Source organism: Cornus florida, unplaced genomic scaffold (assembly GCF_030987335.1).
Source record: "Cornus florida cultivar Cherokee Brave unplaced genomic scaffold, ASM3098733v1 CherokeeBrave_3.0.0_Hap2_Chr07, whole genome shotgun sequence".
In the NCBI taxonomy this organism is placed as follows: domain Eukaryota; kingdom Viridiplantae; phylum Streptophyta; class Magnoliopsida; order Cornales; family Cornaceae; genus Cornus; species Cornus florida.
The window spans coordinates 19,450,436-19,469,739 of NW_026775577.1; the positions used below are offsets into that span (position 1 = coordinate 19,450,436).

Genomic DNA, 19,304 nt, shown 5'->3' on the forward strand with positions numbered 1-19,304 from the left:
TCTGCTCCCTAATCACCAACAACAATACCATATTTCCGGCAAATTAACAACCGCCACAACTTGTGCCATCACCACCGCCATCCTCACCAACAACCACTACCTCAGACCGCCACCGCAGTGGTTGCTACAGATCGTTTAGGTGAATGACCACCACTTTTACACAACAAAAACCATCATAGCCAAATTAGCGTCGCCACCACATTTGCACAGCAAAACCAAACACAGCCAAATCGGCGTCATCATGACATCTACACAACCAAACCCATCACAACCAAATCAGCGTCGCCACCACCATTGCCGCTCCACGACCCAGCAACAACGCTATATTCTGGCGATAGAATTATTTGGGTTTTACGCTATGAATTATTTGGGTTCCAAGATAATAGAGAAGGTGGTGGTTGAATTGGCAGTGGCGGTGGCGAGGCTGAGCACCAGAAGATGTGTCGATACAAAGCAAGCAATCGGAGTTGTGAAATTGGTGATGAAGCATGAACTTGTCGTGAGTTCACCATCACAGCAGTCGCGAGTTCACCATCACAACCCGCTGCTCACCGCGCCAAGCTCTCCACGGCCAAGCCAACAGCCAAGCTCTCCGCAACCGGCCGATTCTTGCCCGTCGTCCATCTCCACCAACTTCGCCGATCAGAGCTCCACCATTCGAGCTCTTTGCTATCGTCTCCACCGGGCGATTTCTCCACAGCCTAGCCCTCCCTTGTTCGTCGACCGCCGATTCAATCCAGCTGAGCTCACCAGTTTTATAGGTTCTAACTTATTTGGGATTTGATCGAGGAAAATAGTGCCACGGAATTCAATTTCCACTTAGCCACGAATGAGGAATTTATGGAGAGAGACTTGATCAAGGAGGATGATGAATGAGTTTAGGATTATGACGTATTTGGGATTTAATGTACTAAAAGGGGCATTGTGGTCTTTTAGCTTCATAAAGGGTTGTATGGTCATTTCAAGAAATTTAAGTTGTCACGTGACCCGTCACGTGCTTCTTCACGGTCAAATTCAACCGCTGATCACAACAAAATGGTTAGTTCAGGGGGTTATATGCCAAATTATTAGATCATGGGGGTTTTATGCGAAATGACCAATAGTTTAGGGGGGGTTTTTGCACTTTACCCAAGAAAGATAATTTTAACTTATTTTTTTGTGTTTGAATTATTGACAAAGAAATAATTCTTTATGATAATGGTTTTATTTCATGATTGGCAAGGATAAAAGAAAAAAAAAATTTCTAATAACGAACGAGCAAAATGGGTTATCATTAATTAAACTATTCATTTATTTTATTTTTTTAAAAATCTTCTCACTTTTTTGAAAGAATGACTAAGACACTACATAAATTCAAAAAACAATTTTTAGAGAATTATCAAGGACTTTTCTTTGAAACTAGGTCCTTTTTTTTTTCTTTTTTTTCCTCACACAAAACAATTGAAACAAATTAAAATTTTGAACCAGTGCTTACACCTTGAAAAAAAGCCCAAGCCCTATTTGTTTTGACGTAAATTATTCTATTTGAATAATATATATTTTTTCAGGTTATTTTTTTTTAATTTTTAATTTTTTGTATTTGATAAAGGTCTTGGTTTGATCTAAGTTACATACAGCAAGAGCAAAAACGGCATATTTCAAAAAAAATCTTAGAGCGGGAGCACTGCATTATAAACTTATAAAATATTAATTTATAATAGTAAATATATGTTTTAAATAAACTTCATGCAAACAAAAAGACAAAATAGTGAATCAAATATGAGTCCATTACAATAAATATAATCTGCTTTTATAAAAATGCATAAATTAATCCAAACATGACAATCAAAATAAGTTGCTTTATAAAAGCAAAAACATAACAGTGAATAAAGCATAATAGAAAAAATAATAATAATAATAAATAAAAAATACTTCCAAGCATAACAGCAAAAAAAAATAAAAAATTGTTAATGAATTTCATTCATTTTTATACATTTAACCTATTTTAAGGTCTCAAGATCACAATCATTGTCTTTGAAATAGCAATGTTCAAAATCAAAGACTTTGTTGGAATGCTTCCTCCACTTCAAAGAGCCATAAACTCAATAGGCAGAAAGAATATGAAATGTTTTAATATTTGGAACAAGAATAAGATTGAATTAGGGATACAAGAAATCATGAGTCAAGAGACTCAAAAGTTCAGAGGGAATACTTTGTTCTCTCCGTTCAAAGAACCCTTCACCTAATAGCAGAGATTGGCTGCTGATATTTCTCTTTTTAACCAAACAATTACTAGTACACCTATTGTGATTTCTAGAATAAAATAACTTGTAAATTGATAAGTAAATTATTTTTATTACATTTTAATTTTTTCTTAAATATTTTATGACAATTAAATACTAAAAAATTAAAATAATTAAAAAAAAACATTTTACATTTAAACAAAGCGAAAATGAGATTTTTGTTTATACAATTGATAAAAAAAACACCAAATGCAACTAGACAAATAACTGGACTTGAATTTTTTAAGTTAAATATTTTATAAGTTATCCTAAGTTGAATTCTTTACAGATTAACATGTGACATTTAAAATCTATTTACTGCTTGTGTTAAACACGCTAACTAATTTAAAGAAAGTTTCATTCTCTCTCCCTCATCTTTTCCAAAAAAAATCTATCCTCTCTTTTCTCTTGCTCATTCTCACTATAGGAAAATAGCCAAAAATAAATGTTCTTTCCTATTATTTTTGGTGCCTATAACCTCGTTCACTTTTTTTAAAAAAATCTAAATTACAAAATTTCTAATCTTAAAAATAAATAAGAGGAGAGATATTATGTATTTCAAAACGGAACAATTTTTAAACCTTAATAAAATTTTCTTATATCAAAACAATTCCATTTTTAAACTTTCTTTAAATTAGTTTAACTTATAGACTCAACTCCTTCATTGTTATACTCCGTGCGTGTAAGCAATTGAAATTGAACCAAGTGCTTACACAGGTGTAAGAGAGAGCCCTAACAAACGTAGAGGACAAAATTACCGGCGTTCAGCAAAGAAACGGACAAGCTGACTAAGCTTTGACACACAAATCAGCAGTAAGACCAACTGAGTTTGTGAGCCACTGTGTGAGAGAGGAAGTGCGTCTGTGTGTGTGAGAGAGAAATGTGGCGAAGAAACTTCAGCAGCAGCGCGACCTCCGCGCGGGCGTTGAAGGAGAAGAAATGGGACGCGTTGGTGATCGGCGGAGGCCATAATGGCCTCACCGCCGCCGCCTACCTCGCTCGCTCCGGCCTCTCCGTCGCCGTCCTCGAGCGCCGCCACCTCGTTGGTGGCGCCGCCGTCACCGAGGAACTCATCCCCGGTTTCAAATTCTCTCGCTGCAGCTACCTCCAAAGCCTCCTCCGCCCCTGCGTTATCAAGTATAGTCCCCGCATTCCACTAAAATAATTTTATGTATCATTTGTGCTAATTATCGTTTATTAATATTCAATCTTTGCCAATCACAATTTTTTTTTTTTTTTTCTTTTCAGTTTTTTATTAGTCACTGTTTGTTCTTTTGATTTCTTGATTACTAAATAATTTTATGCATCATTTGTACTAATTATCCTTTATTAATATTCAATCTTCACTAATTACAATTTTTTTTTTTTTTTCAGCTTTTTTATTAGTCACTGTTTGTTCTTTTGATTTATTGATTACTAAATTATTTTATGCATCATTTGTACTAATTATCCTTTATTAATATCCAATCTTCACTAATCACAATTTTTTTTTTTTTTTTTTTTCAGCTTTTTTATTAGTCACTGTTTGTTCTTTTGATTTCTTGATTACTAAATAATTTTATGCATCATTTGTACTAATTATCCTTTATTAATATTCAATCTTCACTAATCACAATTTTTTTTTTTTTTCAGTTTTTTATCAGTCACTGTTTGTTCTTTGATTTCTCGATTGCTAAATAATTTTATGTATCATTTGTACTAATTATGGTTTATTATTTATTAGTCTTCAATCTTCACCAATCACGATTTTTTTTTTTCTTTGAAGTTTTTGATTAGTCTGTTTGTTATTGATTTCTTGGTTACGATGTTGTGAAAAGAGAACTAGAGTTAGCGAGACACGGATTGAAGTTATTGAAAAGGAGTCCTTCATCATTCACACCTTGTATTGATGGCCGGTATCTTCTATTGGGTCCTGATAAAGAACTCAACCATTCAGAGATTTCAAAGTTCTCGAAACTGGACGCCGATGCTTATCCGAGGTTCTATTGATTTCTCTCTGTGGTTATATATACATATATATAATCTCTACATGTATAATGCGTATATAGAGTAGTTACAGACACATATTCAACACGTGCATCCTAATTCTCTGCCCTTAGAGTTACAAATGTGTGTATATATATATATATATATATATATATATTAGTGTCTTGGAATTGAAATTGAAAAACAAAATAGTGCAAGATACAAATTCCATGCTATAAAACTGAGTATAGATGTCCTCGGAATCCTGCAAGTTTAATTATATGTTCTCGGAACCCTGAAGAAGTACCATTGAATTAATCCGTTATCTTCATCTTTGCCTTAATCTAATATGAATAGGTCGGCCACATAAATTCACTTTTCCTGAATATATATGAACCATGTAATAAATGGTTTCCTTATCATAGGACAGCTCCTAAGTATATGTTGATTGGATCCTTCTCAAAATGAGAGATGATTATGTATCCAATTTTATTTAGATGCATGATAGACTATTTACATTAGTTCTAGGCCATAATGTAGTTTTTCTTGCAAGGGAGAGCCACAGAACTTATAAGCCCAGTGGTTGTATTAATCAAGCAATATATCTGACGTAGAATATGGACAGAAGAAAACTCTGTCAGCTGGAATCAGGTGATTTCAGAAAGTGCACAGATATTTTTGTATTGTTCCCGAGCTATTCAAGATGTAATACCATACGGAGACAAGTGAATGTAGTTGCCAGTGATGATTGTAGATAAAATTCATAAAAGCTGCAAATATAATGTGATGTTTTGACCAAGTGTAATGATTTGCTGAATGTGTAACTTCAGTTTCAGAGCCTACTTGAAGGATTATGAGAACATTAGCACAAATAACCGAATGGAAAATAACAGAAAAATCAGCATATGTAAAGCAAAGGAATAGATAAGAAGTTTTAACTGCTTTAGTTTTAGATCATAAAAGTTGAAATTTGAAAATGTTTGATTATAAATGCATATTGAATAGTTTCACATCTCTATTCTTGAGCGCCTGAATCTTGATTTTCTTATGAATTATGTTTACTACTCTATTTATTATTTACTTTATGCATTGTCTTTTAACACACAGATACGAGAATCAGCTGGAGAACTTCTGTAAATTCATGGATCCGCTTTTGGATTCGCCCCCTCCTGAAACTTTGCAAGGCGAATTTTCTTTTAATGTCAAGATGAACGAAAAGATAACGAAATCAGTTTTTTGGACTCGTTGTATGAGGCGGGCTCTTGCCTTGGGACAAAAAGATATTGTGTAAGAGGTTTCTCTCTCCATATTCCTAACTTGGGTCCTTTTATTGTTAACGTGTTAAGTCTTTGGTTTCTTTTTGTTATTACCAACCAGAAGCAATGCACCGTAAACTATGTATACCTGCATTGATCAAGTCCATACAAATTCATTAACCTATTAAAAGAATTCCATATGGATTCATTAACTTAAGTAACTTATGATTTGTGAGTGGTGTTCTCATCCTTTCCTAACTTGTATCAGTTTATATTTCAGGGACTTTGTGGACCTCCTAGTGTCCCCTGCATCGAAGGTCTTGAATAACTGGTTTGAGGTTATTACACGATTTTAATGCTCTTGTTATTTATCATTTGACTTTGTGGATTGTTGTGTCCATATATCCATATATATATATATATTCCAGCATCACAATGGCAAAGAAGTGCTCATTTTATTCCTCATTAGTTCAAGTTTACATTTTTTTCATCCAATCTTGTCTAATCTCATTCCAAAATTTATCTAAAAGTTGTTGGAAATGTTAATTTGCAGCATTTAATTTGATCTTTTAATATTCATTGGAAGGGTAAATGAATTATTGGAAGGCATTGTATTTCCATTTGTATTTCCTGTTGTTATTTTTGTGTTGCATCACCTTGAATCTTATATTTCTGAGCTTATGTTATATTTCAATGTAGGGAATTAATTTTTACATGTCTAAAAATGTTTTTGACCACTACCTTGTGTGTGTGTGTGTTAACTAAATTTGTGGGGTTCAATTGACGAGTTTCCATGTTACCAATTTAGTGATGTTCATTCATGTGAATAACTACAGGCTGATGTTCTGAAGGCAACACTTGCAACGGATGCCGTAATAGGGACCACGGTAAGATTCTTATTCATCATGTTGAAATTCGCTAGTTATGGGCTGTCTGAATTTTTTCCTAAAATACACTTGCTTTAGTTTGATCCCTATGTCGGGAAAAATCCATGGGACTGCTAGTTGCGGATTATTTTCTTCTAGTTTGTAGTTTTATCCTTTTGTTCAGTAGAGAAGACAAACTGATTTTGGAGGAAAATTCTAGCGCAAAACTTTTTAAAATGATCATATTATTATGTTGGGGAACTTTTGCAATGAGAATTTCGGTCTATTTTCCGTCTTTTTTGGTCTTGGCCTAGCAAAATGATATTTTAAATATTAATTTTGTACCTTTCCATTTCACCCAAATGATAATGGCCTAATGAGAATGGTTAAATGAAAAATAAAAAAATAAATTAAATAAATAAATAACTACCAATGCACGATCTATGGGGTGATCCATTTAGACTAGTTATTGGCCTTGTTATGGTAGTAGGTTTGGGGCCTAAGCCAATTGCATTCAATTTTCCGTAAATTTTAAAAGTAGTCTGTGTCATATATAGTGCCTCATATACAGCTGGTCTTAGACCCGGAAAAAAGGAGGTGTGGGAGAAAGTTTTGTCTGTTGTCATTGTTATAGTAAATTTTAAAACTTCATAATCTAAAAATTCTTGTCTCATTACACTTTTATTTTAATATTTGAATTTTGTTTTTTGTTTTAGTTTTTGTTATTAAAGAAATGTGTATCCCCTAATACTCTCTTTTTCATGTATGCACACCAAGGAAATATCAAAACTATGGTATTGTGCAATTCCTGTGTGATATATGTCATTTAGACCTTTCAGTTCTCTGTTTTGTACATTGGGTGAGTATTAATGGGTATCAAGTAACACATTAGGCTGTACCAGAGTCCTTCTGTTTGAAATATACACTTGTACAAATTGGTAATGTCTTCATATGTGACCTGTCCATGCCAAAAAAACCAATTAGTTAGGTATATTTGTGTAATGTACATGTGTATACTCTTCAAGATTTTTTTGAGAAGCTATAGCATTATAATTGAAATCTTATTCTTGTCACCATCTACCTCTTTTCCCCTTTTTCCTGTCTTATTCATAAGGCTGGTGTGGACATTCATGAACAGAAATGTTACTGTCCGAAGATTTACTAGTATTTGTCACAGGGCTCATTAGACTTTGATTGAAGTATGGCATTTTCTACAAATTTACAGAACTAATAAGCCAGCTGTCCTCAATTGTATTGCAGGGGAGTGTCAATACTCCTGGGAGTGGATATGTTCTGCTTCATCACGTGATGGGAGAAACTGATGGTGATCGTGGAATTTGGTCGTACGTATCTTAGTTGCAGACTTGATGTTGAGTATGTTTTATAATGTACATAACTGAATTAACTGCCTGTCAAATTCCGGTATTTTGGGAGAATATATTGGGATCTTTGGTGAAGTTTTGATATTTAATTGGCATGTGAATTATGTGCACATATCTCAAACAAACAAGTGACATTATTTTCGTTGTTCCCCTAAAATTTCCCAAGGAATGGCATATTGCTTTGGTTCTCAAATATCTCTCTCCTTTACTCTATATATCAAGATATATGTATCCACCATATAAATATTGGAGTATGCTTTGAATTTTCTATGTGCAAACATTTTTTTGATGACCCTCTTAAATTTCCGGGTTAAATTTTGTACATTTACCAGTGTTTGCAACTACATTATGTGGTTCCTAGCCCAGCTGATTCTGTTGTGAATTATGTTATTTGGAAGGTCTCTTTAACAATATCAACATTTAAATCTTCACTTAGGATCCATAATATAGACTATGCTTTCGTTGAGTCTGTATGCTAATTGCTGTTCATTTCTTATGTGATACAAAATTAATTTAATAATTCTCACTTCCACAAAAGTACTTTCAGCTTTAAACTGTTTTAGTTTGGAGTGTTGATCTGGATCGCTGTTAACTATTGTTGAGAAGCGTAGTTGAATGTGTTCTATCACATTGTACACTTTCGCATAGACAACATATATACTTGAGAACTGATATTTCTTGTAGGTATGTTGAAGGTGGAATGGGCTCAGTATCTTTGGCTATTAGTAATGCTGCTAGGGAAGCTGGAGCTCATATTGTAACCAATGCCGAGGTTTGCTTTATTGGAAGTACTCTTTTAGGCTTCATGATGCAAATTCATTCTTCTTGTTCACATTTTGTGCATCAATTTTAAAATTTTAATTTCAATTGCAAATACCAGGCCTGTGGCCTAGCATTACAAGGCTCCTACTTCCCAAAGGGAGATTAGGGGTTCGAACCTCAGCGGAGGCAGTGTGTGTGAATCCCAACTAGGAAAAATAAATAAATAAATCTGGAAGAATCAAAGTTTTTTAAAATTCAGAGGAAGGTTTGTTGTTAAGATTCTGATGGATAAAAGTGGGCAAGAAACCGGACTTTTTTTACAGTTTTGTTGTGATTAAAAGTTTAAAAACTTTCCTAATTGTAAAAAGTCTGAAGCATGTTTCTTTTCATAATCGAATTCCTGTTTTGGTTATGCAAGTGTGTCGTGGCTCAGTCAAGTTTCTTCTTAATGGAGCTTGGGTACTGTGGTCATCTAACTTATCACTTCTGCAATTTACAACACAGGTTTGACCTTCAAATAGGTATTTCTTGTCCCTTGGTGATTTTTTTTTTTTTTCTTTTTTTTTTTTTTGTATAAACTTAAGCAAATTACCAGGTGATCTTGGGTCCCAATAGCATTGCTAAGTTCAGTCACTTCCTAGTAGGGCAAGCTAGAGCTTAGTGAACATTCCTAGTAAAGCAAGCTAGAGCTTAGTGAACATTCCTAGTAGAACAAGCTAAAGCTTAGTGAACATTGGGCTTTCTAATAAAAAAATGCCACAAGATTCAGCAATTTGGACAAGAGGGTTTGACCTTCATGTCTTCTTTTTTCCTTTTGGCCAAAAAAATTTGGATTGACCTAAAAGAGATTAGATATCACAATGTAAAATGGAGGAACTGAACTAGCATACAATTTTGGGGGTTGAACTAATAATAATTTCTTCAGAGGGGGCATGGTTAGCTTTCGTTCAGGTTTCAGCTAAAATGTTATACTAAGCCACTAGGGCGACATGCTGGTAATAAAGTGATCAACAGTAGTTTTTGGATTGAACTAAAATAGATTAGATATCACAATGTAAATGGAGGAACTAAATTAGCATCCAGTTTTGGGTAATAATAATTTCTTTAGAGGGAGCATGGTAAGCTTTCACTTAGGTTTCAGCTCGGGAACCCTATGTCAATCCTTAGAAGAATTTTGGTATCTATCAGGATCTTGTAATGGAAAATCGGTCCTGTGATTTTATAGTGAAATTGTATTTTTGCTCCCTTCGGGAAATAGAGAGTAAGACGGCTGAATTTCAAGTGAAAGTGATATTTTTTTCACTTAGTTCAAAAAAGAAAGTTCGGAACTAATTGAATTTCATGTTGGTAATGTTCAATAAAAGGAGCGAGTCTCAACATTATAGCTCATTGGCTTGTAGCTGTTAGATCAATAGGACTTAGGCTGATAAATTTTGTACAAATCGGAGTCTGTAATGTCATTTTCAGTTTTTCTTTATGTTTTCATAAGACTGAATGTTGACAAGGGGAAAAAGATAAATTCGATTCTCAGAATTGTGCGCTCCACAAATTAGTTTTCGTATGTATGATTAAACATGTTAGGGAAATCTGCATGTTTTGATTTCTAAATTGCGTTTTAGATTTCATTAATTTGTTTCCATTCAATTAAAATCCTAAAGGAACTATGATATGGAAATTCGATCAATTTCTCGATCTAGTGAAGCTCACTTGACTAGGCTCAATTGATCAGACGTATGTCTTGATGATTTAAAGTCTGCGGAAGAGTTTTTATTTTTTCTTTTTATTTTTTATTTTTAAGTTTTAATCACTTAAACCCTAATCCTTCCTTGCGTCAGAGTTCTTGACCATAATTATTAACAAAAACTAGGCAAGCATACATAGAGCATTCTTTTTTTTTTGATAAGTAAAAATGTATTAGAGAGCGTTCAAAAGGGGAACGCATCCCGTAGACAAATACTTAGCATTCTATGACATTGAAAATCATATCTGAGTGCATCTACATTGCTAGATTTTTTTTTCCTTTCATTCATTACCATGCATATAGATGGTGAACGACTTGTAGTGTTAAAGACGCAAATCAAAGAGTTCCAAGGATTTCAACACCACAACAAAATCCACACAACCACCAAAAATTGGACTGCCATTCAGGAAATCAAAGCACATATTAAAGAGCGGATCGTGTGAGTAGTTCATTGACTGGAAACAACAGAGTTCATCTGACGTGAGTTTAGGTTAGGGGTAACTAGATGATTTTACGGTTAGAATATGAGACCTAGGTTTGTAAACCTTCACTTAATAGTGACTTTGATTTGCCTGGACTAAGTCCCGTCACTCCCGTGTTTTCTTTCCTTTGAGGTTTTCCGCATAAAAATTTGGCATTATTTTATTTGTACTTTTTCTGCTTTATAATTTCTGCACTATGCCTATTTTTACTTGCTTCAATTTGTTATAATTTGATTTATTTTGGTTAAACTTGGCACTTATTCTGCCTTGTATTTTCTGAGCTATGCCTATTTTTACTTGCTTAGATTCGTTATAATTTGATTTATTTTGGTTAAACCTAGTTATTTAGTTTTTGAGACCTACTCACCCCCTATTAGAGCCTAGGGTATTCCTCAATAGCTACCTTTCAAACAAAAGACGGATATTTCGTTAAGATTCATAAGTATTATTCTTTTTCCAATGGAAAAATATATTTAATGAGCTTGTTTTAAATTTATGAGCCTTTCTATTCTTCTTCAACCACGACACACTTGGTTCGAACCTCAGCGGAGGCAGTGTGTGTGAATCCCAACTAGGAAAAATAAATAAATAAATCTGGAAGAATCAAAGTTTTTTAAAATTCAGAGGAAGGTTTGTTGTTAAGATTCTGATGGATAAAAGTGGGCAAGAAACCGGACTTTTTTTACAGTTTTGTTGTGATTAAAAGTTTAAAAACTTTCCTAATTGTAAAAAGTCTGAAGCATGTTTCTTTTCATAATCGAATTCCTGTTTTGGTTATGCAAGTGTGTCGTGGCTCAGTCAAGTTTCTTCTTAATGGAGCTTGGGTACTGTGGTCATCTAACTTATCACTTCTGCAATTTACAACACAGGTTTGACCTTCAAATAGGTATTTCTTGTCCCTTGGTGATTTTTTTTTTTTTTCTTTTTTTTTTTTTTTTGTATAAACTTAAGCAAATTACCAGGTGATCTTGGGTCCCAATAGCATTGCTAAGTTCAGTCACTTCCTAGTAGGGCAAGCTAGAGCTTGGTGAACGTTCCTAGTAAAGCAAGCTAGAGCTTAGTGAACATTCCTAGTAGAACAAGCTAAAGCTTAGTGAACATTGGGCTTTCTAATAAAAAAATGCCACAAGATTCAGCAATTTGGACAAGAGGGTTTGACCTTCATGTCTTCTTTTTTCCTTTTGGCCAAAAAAATTTGGATTGACCTAAAAGAGATTAGATATCACAATGTAAAATGGAGGAACTGAACTAGCATACAATTTTGGGGGTTGAACTAATAATAATTTCTTCAGAGGGGGCATGGTTAGCTTTCGTTCAGGTTTCAGCTAAAATGTTATACTAAGCCACTAGGGCGACATGCTGGTAATAAAGTGATCAACAGTAGTTTTTGGATTGAACTAAAATAGATTAGATATCACAATGTAAATGGAGGAACTAAATTAGCATCCAGTTTTGGGTAATAATAATTTCTTTAGAGGGAGCATGGTAAGCTTTCACTTAGGTTTCAGCTCGGGAACCCTATGTCAATCCTTAGAAGAATTTTGGTATCTATCAGGATCTTGTAATGGAAAATCGGTCCTGTGATTTTATAGTGAAATTGTATTTTTGCTCCCTTCGGGAAATAGAGAGTAAGACGGCTGAATTTCAAGTGAAAGTGATATTTTTTTCACTTAGTTCAAAAAAGAAAGTTCGGAACTAATTGAATTTCATGTTGGTAATGTTCAATAAAAGGAGCGAGTCTCAACATTATAGCTCATTGGCTTGTAGCTGTTAGATCAATAGGACTTAGGCTGATAAATTTTGTACAAATCGGAGTCTGTAATGTCATTTTCAGTTTTTCTTTATGTTTTCATAAGACTGAATGTTGACAAGGGGAAAAAGATAAATTCGATTCTCAGAATTGTGCGCTCCACAAATTAGTTTTCGTATGTATGATTAAACATGTTAGGGAAATCTGCATGTTTTGATTTCTAAATTGCGTTTTAGATTTCATTAATTTGTTTCCATTCAATTAAAATCCTAAAGGAACTATGATATGGAAATTCGATCAATTTCTCGATCTAGTGAAGCTCACTTGACTAGGCTCAATTGATCAGACGTATGTCTTGATGATTTAAAGTCTGCGGAAGAGTTTTTATTTTTTCTTTTTATTTTTTATTTTTAAGTTTTAATCACTTAAACCCTAATCCTTCCTTGCGTCAGAGTTCTTGACCATAATTATTAACAAAAACTAGGCAAGCATACATAGAGCATTCTTTTTTTTTTGATAAGTAAAAATGTATTAGAGAGCGTTCAAAAGGGGAACGCATCCCGTAGACAAATACTTAGCATTCTATGACATTGAAAATCATATCTGAGTGCATCTACATTGCTAGATTTTTTTTTCCTTTCATTCATTACCATGCATATAGATGGTGAACGACTTGTAGTGTTAAAGACGCAAATCAAAGAGTTCCAAGGATTTCAACACCACAACAAAATCCACACAACCACCAAAAATTGGACTGCCATTCAGGAAATCAAAGCACATATTAAAGAGCGGATCGTGTGAGTAGTTCATTGACTGGAAACAACAGAGTTCATCTGACGTGAGTTTAGGTTAGGGGTAACTAGATGATTTTACGGTTAGAATATGAGACCTAGGTTTGTAAACCTTCACTTAATAGTGACTTTGATTTGCCTGGACTAAGTCCCGTCACTCCCGTGTTTTCTTTCCTTTGAGGTTTTCCGCATAAAAATTTGGCATTATTTTATTTGTACTTTTTCTGCTTTATAATTTCTGCACTATGCCTATTTTTACTTGCTTCAATTTGTTATAATTTGATTTATTTTGGTTAAACTTGGCACTTATTCTGCCTTGTATTTTCTGAGCTATGCCTATTTTTACTTGCTTAGATTCGTTATAATTTGATTTATTTTGGTTAAACCTAGTTATTTAGTTTTTGAGACCTACTCACCCCCTATTAGAGCCTAGGGTATTCCTCAATAGCTACCTTTCAAACAAAAGACGGATATTTCGTTAAGATTCATAAGTATTATTCTTTTTCCAATGGAAAAATATATTTAATGAGCTTGTTTTAAATTTATGAGCCTTTCTATTCTTCTTCAACCACGACACACTTGGTTCGAACCTCAGCGGAGGCAGTGTGTGTGAATCCCAACTAGGAAAAATAAATAAATAAATCTGGAAGAATCAAAGTTTTTTAAAATTCAGAGGAAGGTTTGTTGTTAAGATTCTGATGGATAAAAGTGGGCAAGAAACCGGACTTTTTTTACAGTTTTGTTGTGATTAAAAGTTTAAAAACTTTCCTAATTGTAAAAAGTCTGAAGCATGTTTCTTTTCATAATCGAATTCCTGTTTTGGTTATGCAAGTGTGTCGTGGCTCAGTCAAGTTTCTTCTTAATGGAGCTTGGGTACTGTGGTCATCTAACTTATCACTTCTGCAATTTACAACACAGGTTTGACCTTCAAATAGGTATTTCTTGTCCCTTGGTGATTTTTTTTTTTTTTCTTTTTTTTTTTTTTTTGTATAAACTTAAGCAAATTACCAGGTGATCTTGGGTCCCAATAGCATTGCTAAGTTCAGTCACTTCCTAGTAGGGCAAGCTAGAGCTTGGTGAACGTTCCTAGTAAAGCAAGCTAGAGCTTAGTGAACATTCCTAGTAGAACAAGCTAAAGCTTAGTGAACATTGGGCTTTCTAATAAAAAAATGCCACAAGATTCAGCAATTTGGACAAGAGGGTTTGACCTTCATGTCTTCTTTTTTCCTTTTGGCCAAAAAAATTTGGATTGACCTAAAAGAGATTAGATATCACAATGTAAAATGGAGGAACTGAACTAGCATACAATTTTGGGGGTTGAACTAATAATAATTTCTTCAGAGGGGGCATGGTTAGCTTTCGTTCAGGTTTCAGCTAAAATGTTATACTAAGCCACTAGGGCGACATGCTGGTAATAAAGTGATCAACAGTAGTTTTTGGATTGAACTAAAATAGATTAGATATCACAATGTAAATGGAGGAACTAAATTAGCATCCAGTTTTGGGTAATAATAATTTCTTTAGAGGGAGCATGGTAAGCTTTCACTTAGGTTTCAGCTCGGGAACCCTATGTCAATCCTTAGAAGAATTTTGGTATCTATCAGGATCTTGTAATGGAAAATCGGTCCTGTGATTTTATAGTGAAATTGTATTTTTGCTCCCTTCGGGAAATAGAGAGTAAGACGGCTGAATTTCAAGTGAAAGTGATATTTTTTTCACTTAGTTCAAAAAAGAAAGTTCGGAACTAATTGAATTTCATGTTGGTAATGTTCAATAAAAGGAGCGAGTCTCAACATTATAGCTCATTGGCTTGTAGCTGTTAGATCAATAGGACTTAGGCTGATAAATTTTGTACAAATCGGAGTCTGTAATGTCATTTTCAGTTTTTCTTTATGTTTTCATAAGACTGAATGTTGACAAGGGGAAAAAGATAAATTCGATTCTCAGAATTGTGCGCTCCACAAATTAGTTTTCGTATGTATGATTAAACATGTTAGGGAAATCTGCATGTTTTGATTTCTAAATTGCGTTTTAGATTTCATTAATTTGTTTCCATTCAATTAAAATCCTAAAGGAACTATGATATGGAAATTCGATCAATTTCTCGATCTAGTGAAGCTCACTTGACTAGGCTCAATTGATCAGACGTATGTCTTGATGATTTAAAGTCTGCGGAAGAGTTTTTATTTTTTCTTTTTATTTTTTATTTTTAAGTTTTAATCACTTAAACCCTAATCCTTCCTTGCGTCAGAGTTCTTGACCATAATTATTAACAAAAACTAGGCAAGCATACATAGAGCATTCTTTTTTTTTTGATAAGTAAAAATGTATTAGAGAGCGTTCAAAAGGGGAACGCATCCCGTAGACAAATACTTAGCATTCTATGACATTGAAAATCATATCTGAGTGCATCTACATTGCTAGATTTTTTTTTCCTTTCATTCATTACCATGCATATAGATGGTGAACGACTTGTAGTGTTAAAGACGCAAATCAAAGAGTTCCAAGGATTTCAACACCACAACAAAATCCACACAACCACCAAAAATTGGACTGCCATTCAGGAAATCAAAGCACATATTAAAGAGCGGATCGTGTGAGTAGTTCATTGACTGGAAACAACAGAGTTCATCTGACGTGAGTTTAGGTTAGGGGTAACTAGATGATTTTACGGTTAGAATATGAGACCTAGGTTTGTAAACCTTCACTTAATAGTGACTTTGATTTGCCTGGACTAAGTCCCGTCACTCCCGTGTTTTCTTTCCTTTGAGGTTTTCCGCATAAAAATTTGGCATTATTTTATTTGTACTTTTTCTGCTTTATAATTTCTGCACTATGCCTATTTTTACTTGCTTCAATTTGTTATAATTTGATTTATTTTGGTTAAACTTGGCACTTATTCTGCCTTGTATTTTCTGAGCTATGCCTATTTTTACTTGCTTAGATTCGTTATAATTTGATTTATTTTGGTTAAACCTAGTTATTTAGTTTTTGAGACCTACTCACCCCCTATTAGAGCCTAGGGTATTCCTCAATAGCTACCTTTCAAACAAAAGACGGATATTTCGTTAAGATTCATAAGTATTATTCTTTTTCCAATGGAAAAATATATTTAATGAGCTTGTTTTAAATTTATGAGCCTTTCTATTCTTCTTCAACCACGACACACTTGGTTCGAACCTCAGCGGAGGCAGTGTGTGTGAATCCCAACTAGGAAAAATAAATAAATAAATCTGGAAGAATCAAAGTTTTTTAAAATTCAGAGGAAGGTTTGTTGTTAAGATTCTGATGGATAAAAGTGGGCAAGAAACCGGACTTTTTTTACAGTTTTGTTGTGATTAAAAGTTTAAAAACTTTCCTAATTGTAAAAAGTCTGAAGCATGTTTCTTTTCATAATCGAATTCCTGTTTTGGTTATGCAAGTGTGTCGTGGCTCAGTCAAGTTTCTTCTTAATGGAGCTTGGGTACTGTGGTCATCTAACTTATCACTTCTGCAATTTACAACACAGGTTTGACCTTCAAATAGGTATTTCTTGTCCCTTGGTGATTTTTTTTTTTTTTCTTTTTTTTTTTTTTTTGTATAAACTTAAGCAAATTACCAGGTGATCTTGGGTCCCAATAGCATTGCTAAGTTCAGTCACTTCCTAGTAGGGCAAGCTAGAGCTTAGTGAACGTTCCTAGTAAAGCAAGCTAGAGCTTAGTGAACATTCCTAGTAGAACAAGCTAAAGCTTAGTGAACATTGGGCTTTCTAATAAAAAAATGCCACAAGATTCAGCAATTTGGACAAGAGGGTTTGACCTTCATGTCTTCTTTTTTCCTTTTGGCCAAAAAAATTTGGATTGACCTAAAAGAGATTAGATATCACAATGTAAAATGGAGGAACTGAACTAGCATACAATTTTGGGGGTTGAACTAATAATAATTTCTTCAGAGGGGGCATGGTTAGCTTTCGTTCAGGTTTCAGCTAAAATGTTATACTAAGCCACTAGGGCGACATGCTGGTAATAAAGTGATCAACAGTAGTTTTTGGATTGAACTAAAATAGATTAGATATCACAATGTAAATGGAGGAACTAAATTAGCATCCAGTTTTGGGTAATAATAATTTCTTTAGAGGGAGCATGGTAAGCTTTCACTTAGGTTTCAGCTCGGGAACCCTATGTCAATCCTTAGAAGAATTTTGGTATCTATCAGGATCTTGTAATGGAAAATCGGTCCTGTGATTTTATAGTGAAATTGTATTTTTGCTCCCTTCGGGAAATAGAGAGTAAGACGGCTGAATTTCATGTGAAAGTGATATTTTTTTCACTTAGTTCAAAAAAGAAAGTTCGGAACTAATTGAATTTCATGTTGGTAATGTTCAATAAAAGGAGCGAGTCTCAACATTATAGCTCATTGGCTTGTAGCTGTTAGATCAATAGGACTTAGGCTGATAAATTTTGTACAAATCGGAGTCTGTAATGTCATTTTCAGTTTTTCTTTATGTTTTCATAAGACTGAATGTTGACAAGGGGAAAAAGATAAATTCGATTCTCAGAATTGTGCGCTCCACAAATTAGTTTTCGTATGTATGATTAAACATGTTAGGGAAATCTGCATGTTTTGATTTCTAAATTGCGTTTTAGATTTCATTAATTTGTTTCCATTCAATTAAAATCCTAAAGGAACTATGATATGGAAATTCGATCAATTTCTCGATCTAGTGAAGCTCACTTGACTAGGCTCAATTGATCAGACGTATGTCTTGATGATTTAAAGTCTGCGGAAGAGTTTTTATTTTTTCTTTTTATTTTTTATTTTTAAGTTTTAGTCACTTAAACCCTAATCCTTCCTTGCGTCAGAGTTCTTGACCATAATTATTAACAAAAACTAGGCAAGCATACATAGAGCATTCTTTTTTTTTTGATAAGTAAAAATGTATTAGAGAGCGTTCAAAAGGGGAACGCATCCCGTAGACAAATACTTAGCATTCTATGACATTGAAAATCATATCTGAGTGCATCTACATTGCTAGATTTTTTTTTCCTTTCATTCATTACCATGCATATAGATGGTGAACGACTTGTAGTGTTAAAGACGCAAATCAAAGAGTTCCAAGGATTTCAACACCACAACAAAATCCACACAACCACCAAAAATTGGACTGCCATTCAGGAGATCAAAGCACATATTAAAGAGCGGATCGTGTGAGTAGTTCATTGACTGGAAACAACAGAGTTCATCTGACGTGAGTTTAGGTTAGGGGTAACTAGATGATTTTACGGTTAGAATATGAGACCTAGGTTTGTAAACCTTCACTTAATAGTGACTTTGATTTGCCTGGACTAAGTCCCGTCACTCCCGTGTTTTCTTTCCTTTGAGGTTTTCCGCATAAAAATTTGGCATTATTTTATTTGTACTTTTTCTGCTTTATAATTTCTGCACTATGCCTATTTTTACTTGCTTCAATTTGTTATAATTTGATTTATTTTGGTTAAACTTGGCACTTATTCTGCCTTGTATTTTCTGAGCTATGCCTATTTTTACTTGCTTAGATTCGTTATAATTTGATTTATTTTGGTTAAACCTAGTTATTTAGTTTTTGAGACCTACTCACCCCCTATTAGAGCCTAGGGTATTCCTCAATAGCTACCTTTCAAACAAAAGACGGATATTTCGTTAAGATTCATAAGTATTATTCTTTTTCCAATGGAAAAATATATTTAATGAGCTTGTTTTAAATTTATGAGCCTTTCTATTCTTCTTCAACCACGACACACTTGGTTCGAACCTCAGCGGAGGCAGTGTGTGTGAATCCCAACTAGGAAAAATAAATAAATAAATCTGGAAGAATCAAAGTTTTTTAAAATTCAGAGGAAGGTTTGTTGTTAAGATTCTGATGGATAAAAGTGGGCAAGAAACCGGACTTTTTTTACAGTTTTGTTGTGATTAAAAGTTTAAAAACTTTCCTAATTGTAAAAAGTCTGAAGCATGTTTCTTTTCATAATCGAATTCCTGTTTTGGTTATGCAAGTGTGTCGTGGCTCAGTCAAGTTTCTTCTTAATGGAG

At 33.9% G+C, this 19,304-nt stretch overlaps 1 protein-coding gene across 2 annotated transcripts in view; it reads left to right on the forward strand.

Moving 5' to 3' along the window:
- The first annotated feature begins 2,915 nt into the window (after nucleotides 1-2,915).
- The window catches only part of LOC132266705 (uncharacterized), a 33,327-nt gene continuing 16,938 nt past the window's right edge, over nucleotides 2,916-19,304 (forward strand). Inside the window, exons 1-7 of one of the 2 annotated variants that reach the window (XM_059767678.1) lie at nucleotides 2,916-3,398; nucleotides 4,079-4,240; nucleotides 5,334-5,513; nucleotides 5,763-5,820; nucleotides 6,319-6,369; nucleotides 7,609-7,691; nucleotides 8,415-8,502. In XM_059767678.1, the coding sequence (XP_059623661.1) occupies nucleotides 3,142-3,398; nucleotides 4,079-4,240; nucleotides 5,334-5,513; nucleotides 5,763-5,820; nucleotides 6,319-6,369; nucleotides 7,609-7,691; nucleotides 8,415-8,502 (879 nt within the window). In that variant the 5' untranslated portion in view covers nucleotides 2,916-3,141. The remainder of the gene's footprint in view (nucleotides 3,399-4,078; nucleotides 4,241-5,333; nucleotides 5,514-5,762; nucleotides 5,821-6,318; nucleotides 6,370-7,608; nucleotides 7,692-8,414; nucleotides 8,503-19,304) is intronic. The other variant, XM_059767677.1, reaches the window with a different exon arrangement.